Consider the following 9386-nt stretch of genomic DNA (forward strand, 5'->3'; position numbering starts at 1 on the left):
TATCTAGCTCCATCCTGGAACAGCCCATTACTGCTGCACCATGGAGCCAGCCCCCGCATTGGATATTAAGTTAGGATGGTTCCTGAAAGAGTCTAGCCTTCAAGACTAAACTGTTCTGCCCAGTTCACTTACAGCTGAGGCCTGTTTTCTCAGCTCCTCACTTTTAAACCTTCCTTGTAAACCAAAAGCTCTGAGCAGAACCAGGAAGTGTTCTGTTATTAGCCAGAAGAGGATAAGAATGGCACTGGCAATTTCATGTATTCCTGGAGACTCTGTGTCCAGAAGACGATTTTAAGAGTTCTCATGTATACATGTGATTGGGCTCAAGTACAGATATTTTGGTCTGAACTTTGAAGTTTATGGCAAATAAAGGGTGGGTTGAATGCTTCTAACCAGAAAGCAAGAAGTATTCACAAATGGTACATCTTGAATGAAATAAGGCAAATACTCTGAGGCAAAAAGTGACTAAACTCATTCATCCCGATGGGAGACTCAAATCTGGAATTTTGCAAAAGTAAAATCTAGAGTGAAGTCCTCCCTTTTAGTGAAAGCCAAATGCCTTGTAACAGAATGCTAGAAAGCATTCTATTCCCCACCCTGGGACAGCTAATGTCATTTTTGGAAGAAGAAAAATATTAACTACCCTGCCCTTCAAGTTTTAAGCACCTACAAGGACCTGGCTCTGAAATGTTGCAAACACCTTTCCACCAGAGTTACAAGCAACTGTGACAACTGGCCAAATAATGTGTTAGCAGGAAAACTGAGCGTTATCTGTGAGTGGTGCTTGGGATGTAGTGTATGGTTGAGAGCAGCACACTGGCTATGTAACCTCCATATTCGGCGAGTGCTGCTGTTCTGCAGGCCCATCTCAGGCAGGATCCAGCCATCCACAGACCAAGAGGCTGGAGTGTTGGGAACAGATGACGCTGTGTTCCACAGATAATGGTAAAAAGTGACCGTTAACAGATAAGGGGTAAGCACAGTATTTGAAGACAACTCCTCCAGATGTTCTGTTATTAAATTCTTAAGAGCTCAAAGCCTTGAAGAATTGAGAAATTCTAAAGAATTTAAAAAGAAAAAAAATGGGAGGAGGATGGTATCAGAGACACAAGAGCTCTTTGTAGAGCAGACTGGCTCGCTCTGTCCCCAAGTTCATCTTAGAGCTCAAGCAAATTCCAGACATGAAGCAGAGATACTACACTTGTGTCAAGGGCAAAAACTTCTGGTAGTAGCTCTTGGTGACATCAATCATCAGCTCTTGAGTACACTCTGGAAGCTCCCCTGAGAAAAGTCCTGAGGAAAGAAAGACCTAGTCAGCCAAATAGGGCCAGGGGTGACCTGAAGCTCTAATTTCCGTTTAATTTAGGGAACATTTTTCTTTATTATGGGTAACTAAGTGCTAGGTTCTCCATCTTAGTACTAACAGAATATTCTTCAGATCATACTTTCTACATACCTTCTTAATTTTTTTTTTTTTTTTTGGTGTGTGAGGGAACAAATGAAAAAATACACTCAAGGTAGAAGAGCATAGTACACCACTGCATGACCTGAAGAATTAAAGCATCTGACTACATTGGAGGTTATTCCAGACAAGGACTCACCCAACCCCAGGATTCTGGTGTGACCCTACTGAGTAAGCCAAGGTGAGTACTCTTAAAGGACTCTTATATGTCCTGCCGCTCATATAATAAAACTGAACCTAACGCCCAAATACGCTAGGTATGGACAAATGAAGGAAGGATTGAGTCATCGGAAAAGTCATGAAGCATTTTTTAGGGAGATAAGTGATGGAGCAATCTAGAAATGTCTAATAAAACTTTCAAAGTTCATACCCTGTAACTTGACAATCTAGCTTCTGAGAATATATCCCACAGATAATCTTGCCCAGATACAAGTGTATCGCTGTAGCAGTGTCCAATGGTGAAAATCAGGTACAACTGCCAATGACCCTTTATGCTAGGGGATTAATTAGCTACATCGTGGTACAGACATGCAGTGAAAAACCTGTAGCTACTGAAAGGAATGAGGTAGTTCTTTATATACTGACAAGATAAGATGTTCAAGATACGTTGTCAAGTAAAGAAAGCAATTAAAAACAGCATCGAGAGTAGAAATGGACAATGTGAACCCATCTACATAGGCAAAACATTTCATATACACGTATTATATGTACGTATAATATGTACATATACATACATATGCATATGTAAGCTTATATATGTATACTCATATGCTTACATACTTACACATTCATATGCATACATAAGCATACAGGTTCACATGGGGGGGTACACACAGAACACTGACAGAATAGAAAAAATAGGCTTAAAAGCAATTTCTCACAGGCACGCTGTATGAATTAGTAACTCATGTTAGACTTGAAAACATGTGTTTGGTCTACAGAGTAATCTTTTTTTTTTTAATTAGTAGACAAAGTTTCAGAATTCAGAGATGTTATATAAAATCTCCAATATTTGGCTCCTCATAAAATATCAAAAGATCCCATGATATTAGGCTTGTATAAAACAGCTGTAACAGGGGCCAGCAGATAGCACAGTGGTTACGTTCTTGGATGCCCACATGGTCGATTGTGGGTAAATTCACACGGGGCTTGTGTGGGTTCGTAACCAAAATCCCAGGAGAAGGGAGGAAAAGGGATTGCAGCGTGGTGTCATATTCCCCTGGCGGGGGGGTTTCCTTACTTTCCCTCTCACTGTCTCTCTCTCTCTCTCTCTTCAGCAAGCATATGCAAAAACCTCTAAAAAATAAAATAAACTAGCTACAACAGGCTATTTCTTGCATCGTTTATGTTATATTATCTGCCTGGCTTTTCTGCAGGCATGTGAATTCTTGGCTCCTCATCCTAATACATTTTAGGGGGTTTCCCTTTCATTCTGTTCCATGTCTCGGTTTCCCATTATGTAGCCCTCCAAGATTGTGCCAGTTTTCTTTCCCATGTCTCTGTACTGAAAAATGGAGACGGCCAGTATTATAGTACCTAGATAGTTAGCATTTATCTATGACACTAAATAAAATAAACATGGACAGTATTCGATTACAGTGCAAAAAGTACTGGACACAAAATAAGAGATCTTAAGTGCTAGTCAAGGATTTCCCACTAACTGGCTTTGGCATCTTGCACAACCCAAACCCTCTGAGTCTCAGTTTCCTCATTTACACAGTGATCTCTAAGGTGACATGGAGCTTGAATCCTCCATCTGAACCTCTAAAAACTGTGTTTATTTGTATCTGAAGTACCAAGAAATGCTTCTTTGCTTTCTTCCACCAATGTCAATAATCAAAACAAGTTGGTTTTAAGGAACTTGAATAAATTAGATTAAGATATTTCTCTAGCAACATCATTTTCACAATAACTGGGGCTGTTTTGGTCTAGTACTTGCTAGGAAAAGCTAAACTATTCTACAGTGGAATCCCAGTATGGGAAGAAATACTAAACAAAAGTCGTCCTCACCTGTGTAATACCAGAGACACATGACACAGCAAAATGGACAACTGATTCCTTAAAGAATCAGAGTGATGATTTTGTACATCTCTGAAACTCATATTCAGTGATCTGAGTATGAGATTTTTTGTTTTAACTGGAAAAACAATTAAACTACACTGTCAACTCTCATTTTCCATCGATGAATCCATAATGTGCCTCTATACATACTTCATGATTTCAACTATATGAATGGAGAAGAGGCTGTCTTGGGGTAGGAAAATATGAGATTTTTCTACTTTCTGTTTTTCGGTGTTTGCCAAGATTTTGGGGATGAAGACATGTTTCCTCACATTTTGTAACTTGAAACTCCAAACCCATAGGGGCCTTATTTATGGGCATTTTATCAGCCAATGCATTTGGTCCAATCAGGTGTACCAGAGGTATCTTTGGTCTTAGGTCATCTAAGGCTAACTTCAGTTTAGGAATCCTGGCTCATAGTTACCATTCTCTAGACAGACCTTTTCTTTCTTTCTTTATTTTCTTTCTTTCTTTCTTTCTTTCTTTCTATTTTTTTTCCTATCTAGAATTCAGACCAAGAGAGAAATACTTCTTTTTATTTTCTCTGTGTCAGTGGTGGATTTGTTCTATACATCCTCTTGTTGAGGGTATTTAAGCCATGTGTGGGTCCAAGGCTTTATCTCTCATCCCCACAAGAGTGTCATGCACAAAACTATTCTATTTTGAAGACTGCATCAACTGGTGTAAACGTATAGCTTGACTTTTGTTTTTGTTTCTTCTTTGGTTTGGACCATTGATAATTCCCTCATTTTATTATTAACCTAATAATGTGTTTTTAAAAATGCTTGCTACGGGAACCAGCAGTTAGCGTAATGGCTATGTCACTGGACTCCCACGTAGTCGACCACGGTTCGAGTCCTGGACCCAGTGGCTTAAAACTCACGCCGGGTGCATGTGCGTATGTGCCTAAGATCCCGAGAGGAGAATGGAGGAGAAGGGATTGCGGCGTGACCATCCCCCCTGGGGGGTGATTTCTCGCCTTCTGTCTCTATGTCTCTCTCTGTCTGTCTGGTGAGTGCACGCGCCCTATAGCAAAAAACCTCTCCAAAAAAAAAAAAATGCTTGTTATATTTTCACATAGCATTTCCAAGTACTTTGTAATGCATGTATTTCTAAGTTAGCTAGATCAATGTATTATCAGAGATAGAAACTGCATTACTCTTAGGATAGAAAATAAAATGAGTTTTAAGAAGGATAATATAAAAATAATTGACACCTAAGGTTACCTGGGCATCCTGAGAAGACTGTGAATGGTGGGACCACAGTTTCTGGAGGTAACACTGTGTTGTCAAGGATTTTGCAGCAGTCTTTCAACACACATCGGCGTCCCTGAAATTAAAATTTTATCAAAAGAAAATAGGTGAGGAAATGGGAAAAGTTGTCCAGTCTGCTGTGTGGAAGAGTATTTATATTTTCTCCATTCATGACCAATTCTCCATTGTATTATATCATACAATAGCCAAGGACAAAGGCAAGATATATGGTTGCAATTTCCTATCAGGTGGAACCTGATGAGGAGGTAGAGTGTGTGGGTGTGTGTACATTTGTGGGGAAGGTTTATGCTAGTGGTAATGTTTATTTTAGGCATTATAGACTATGTGAGCTTTGTCTTCTGAGAGTTCTATTTAATTCTCTTATTTAATTTAGTAGACATGTGTTGTTTTACTTTCCCTTTCTTCTAGTAATAAAATCTGTATCTTCCTTGGAAATGTCCCCTACCCACATCTTGGTCCATGAGCTTTCTCCCCAGCCCATACTCAAAACCCTAAGCCTGGTGATAGCTACTATTGTAGGAAATTGGCATACAAACCAAATTAGTCTGATGAACCTCAGCCTCAGGGCTGATGTTGGGACTACTGGGAAAAGAAGTGCTTTACACAGGGATCTCCAGAGAACAAGTGGAAGCCTGGAATGGTCATCTATTTCCATGAAGGAAGAACCTGCCTGAGAGTGAACCTCCCAGAGGAAAGCAGCAGAAATGGAGACTAATTCTCATGATGTTGATTGAACCCCTAGAGCCATCTGGGCATGACATTAGGATCTACTTCTGTATTCTTGGTTTATATTAGCCAAGCCATTCCATTTTGCACCTGCAAATTTAAGGTCTGTTTGTTTGCCTGTTCTTTTGTTAACTCCAAAAGTCTCCGAAAAAGTTTGACAAATTCATTTATATTTGAAATTATTGGTTTATGTTCTTACAGAGGCAAGAAATAGTTACTTGGAAATTTGGGCTCAACATTACGCTTGACTTTATCTACTTTTCGGTTCTGCCATGATCCACAGTATTTTTATTTTTTTATTTTTATTTATTTTTTTGCCATAGGGTGCATGTCCTTGTGAGAGAGAGAGAGAAAGAGACAGAGAGAGAGAGAAATAGCACCTTCTAAGGGAGATGGCCACACCATCCCTTCTCCTCCATTCTCTTCTCAGGATTTTGGGCACATGTGCACACACCTAGTGTGTTTCTCAGGCTGCTAGGTCCAGGACTCGAATCGAGTCCATGCAGAGTCGGCCATGTGGGATCCAGTGCCTTGAGCACCACTCCACCTATTGGCCCTGACCCACAGTATTTTAACAGCAAGAAACAAGATCTGTTTCATGATTTTAAGGAATAGAGGCTTCTGTATATATTGGGTCATCAGGAAAGTCATGACATATTTTTCTATTCAAAAATGTATCATGACTTTTCTGATGACCCAATAGTTTCAAAGCTGTGCCTCAGGTTAATTGCTGAGTAAATGAAAATTTTAGTTTTTACTGTGTTCACATTGCTAGAGCCTTTAAATTTGCTTGTGTTCTTGTCAAATAATCTGATAAAATATACCTTGCCAAGAATGTTAAAGTCTTTACCAATACCCAGACAATACTGAGCTGACCTCAGATTTTCTCAAAGAACATGAAAGATACTTGATTTGGTTGTATTCAAATTTCCCCCCCAATATTAAATATCCAAAGTGTATGTATTTCCTAGAAAAGATAGATTGGCAAATAAATTTTTTAAAAAGCTTATACCTCCATGGTCTGAATTTCCTTTGTGTATGTGCATGTGAGCATGTAAGGTGTTTTGGGTGGGTCTCACTATGGTGGTGAGCCTCCTGCCTCAGCCTCCAGAGTAGCTGATTCTACAAGAGCATTTCACCACATGCAGCTCTTTGGGACTATCTTGCTACATTGTCCACACTGGCTGAAAGATTGAAATCCTCCTGCCTCAGCCTCCCAAGTAACTAGGACCACAGTATTTGCCACTGTACCTAGCTATTGTTTTTTTAGGGTGGGCTGGGAGTCAAATCTGGGCCTCACCTGTGGCCTCAGCCTGCCAAGCCACAGAATCCAGTGTATGCTACCCTGGCTGTGCTCAGGGTCTAAATCTAAAAGCCTAAATTCTCTCCAGCATGGTGCATAATAGCATTGATAAAACTTGACAATACCTGTTTTTTTTGGAGAGGTTTTTTTGCTATAGAGTGTGTGCGCTCGCCAGACAGAGACAGAGAGACAGAAAGCGAGAAATCAACCCCCGGGGGGATGGCCACACCGCAATCCCTTCTCCTCCGTTCTCCCTTGGGGATCTTGGGCACACACGCACACATGCCTGGCGTGATTTTTAAGCCACTGGGTCCAGGATGCGAACCGTGGTCGATACATGGGAGTACAGCGACATAGCTATTACGTTAACTGCTGGTCCTAAACTTGGCAATATCTTGAACTCAGAAGCAAGTTATGACTACAGCTCTTCATTCCTTCCTGGAAATCTTTTCCACAAATTACTTGCTAGTGGCAATTTCAAAAACATGGAAAGCAGTTATCTCCCCTGATGACTCCCAAAATACTAACTCAAAGACTTCCTTTAACACTGAAGCTCCTAATAGCTCAGACTATGCACATGGCGCACTGAGTAAAAGGAAACAGAATATGCTGCTTAAGGTATGATAGATTCATGGAAAGCAGCTTTTCCACTCTGTACCACTAGCCACCACACAATCTGCACACAACGGCTTTTTCCACCAGTCAGCCATTCTACCCACTTAAAGAAATAATGCTTAACAGACTTTTAGAAGCATACTGACCAATTATCAATAAACAGCAACAAAATAAAAAATGCAAGGACCAGCAGATGGCATAATGGTTACATCACTGGACTCCTCGACAGTGATTCCAGTCTCAGACCCAGCGGCTTAAACCAGACATGAAGCGTGTGTGTGTGTGTGTGTGTGTACCCAAGATCCCGAGAAGAGAATGGAGGAGAAGGGATTGCAGCATGGCCATCCCCACTGGGGGATGATTTCTCACTTTCTGTCTCTCTCTCTCTCTCCAGCAAGCACATGTACCCTATAGAAAAAATCTCTTTAAAAAATAAAATAAAAAATACAGGTATTTCTTATGCACGAACAGAATGCAATAGCTAAAGAGGTAAAAAGGTGAAAACACTTCTTTATTATTCCTTGGAGAAACCTCCAAAAAGTCAAGAACTATAGCTATGTTGCCAGTATTAGAGCTATCTATGTATCCTTTTGCTAGTTAATATCTCTGAGCCTTGGGATTCTTGTCTGTGAAATAGGATGTAAAACCAAATCTGCATGGATGTGGCCAAGATTAGAAGTAATAAATATCAAACTCATAGCATAATACAATGTTTCTTTTTCTTTTTTAAATAACAAACATGTTTTTATTTTCTCATTACTTTTTAAAACGTGAACATTTTGTAATTCAGCCATACTTTTTACTTCCAGGTCACTTCTTCACTGGGCCTCAATTCTCTTTTAAATAATACACTCATGTTCCGGAAGGCAGTTAGCTTTTCATCACTCTTTCTGTCTAGATAACATCCAAACACAAATCCCACAGGGGCAAGTATGTGAACCCAGTGGTCATATACAGTCTGAAGTAAGTCTGTCATGACTGCTATGGCTCGGGCACCAACAACGACCCCGTGACCAGTGCTTCTTACTACTGGTTGTTCAGCTCTTCCTTCAGGAATTTGGGCAATTTTGATTAATATCCATATCTTCACATATCCAAACAGAAGTTAGACAACCATGTGGGATGCTACAGGAGCTGTGTGTCATGGGGACAGGTGAACTTTAAAGTGTTCCTGCTAGCTCTGAGATTCTAGAATTCTAAAAGAAAACTTTCTCCTGAGATTACGTGAGAATTTGTCAAGGCTCACCAAGTACTGCCAATACTGAATAATGACTATTTCATGAACTGATATACTAAAAAGTGGTACAAAATCAGAGCACCTGACTAAAGGTCAGGACTAGAACTCTATAAGCAGAATATAGATTTGGGAACAGAATCTAGATTTAATCTTCTAGATATTTTGCTCCAGGGGTAAATGACAGTGTTACAGAATTACGCTATATTTATAGAACCACAGATGTAGTTACAGGTGTCTTCACTTTTCCCAAGAAAATATCAGAAAAACTCTGCTGTGGCTTGGAAGGCTAACTTTTGTCAAAAAGTAAGGATGAGAGGAGGGGTAAATTTGACTATCTTTCCCCTCCCTTCAGTATCAGGCTGAACCAAAGACTTTCTGTGTCTCATACAAAGTAATTCCTCTAGAGTGAGGCTATCTGGCAGAACCACCACTTCCCAAATTCTGAGTAACAAGGCATACTGGAACAGTATTTGCAGCAACCTGGCTCTCCCTTGCACCATCCATCTTCACTGTGCTCTCATGGCTCCTGGAATATAATCTGCATGGCTTCTGCAAGTTTTGGGGATACTATAGGATCTAGATCTTATCCAGGGCAGAGAGCTTACTCTGTATTAATGAGGGTAGTCGTTTAAAAAAAAAAAAAAAACATGAAAATGACCTTGGCTTTTCCTAGAAATCTAGTCTGAAGTACAAATCTAAAGTGTAGGG

The 9386-nt window shown here is 40.1% G+C and overlaps 1 protein-coding gene and 1 pseudogene across 1 annotated transcript in view; both read right to left on the reverse strand.

Annotated features, from left to right (window-relative positions):
- Positions 1 to 940: 940 nt before the first annotated feature.
- The window catches only part of DCTN5 (dynactin subunit 5), a 23336-nt gene continuing 14890 nt past the window's right edge, over positions 941 to 9386 (reverse strand). The window contains exons 5-6 of the mRNA XM_006148297.2: positions 4750 to 4852; positions 941 to 1293 (exon numbers count right to left, since the gene is read on the reverse strand). Of these exons, the coding sequence (XP_006148359.1) occupies positions 1196 to 1293; positions 4750 to 4852 (201 nt within the window). The 3' untranslated portion in view covers positions 941 to 1195. The remainder of the gene's footprint in view (positions 1294 to 4749; positions 4853 to 9386) is intronic.
- Positions 8009 to 8667, reverse strand: LOC114007781 (NADH dehydrogenase [ubiquinone] 1 beta subcomplex subunit 1 pseudogene; annotated as a pseudogene).

This window comes from Tupaia chinensis, unplaced genomic scaffold (assembly GCF_000334495.1).
Source record: "Tupaia chinensis unplaced genomic scaffold, TupChi_1.0 Scaffold000231_2, whole genome shotgun sequence".
Taxonomy (NCBI): domain Eukaryota; kingdom Metazoa; phylum Chordata; class Mammalia; order Scandentia; family Tupaiidae; genus Tupaia; species Tupaia belangeri.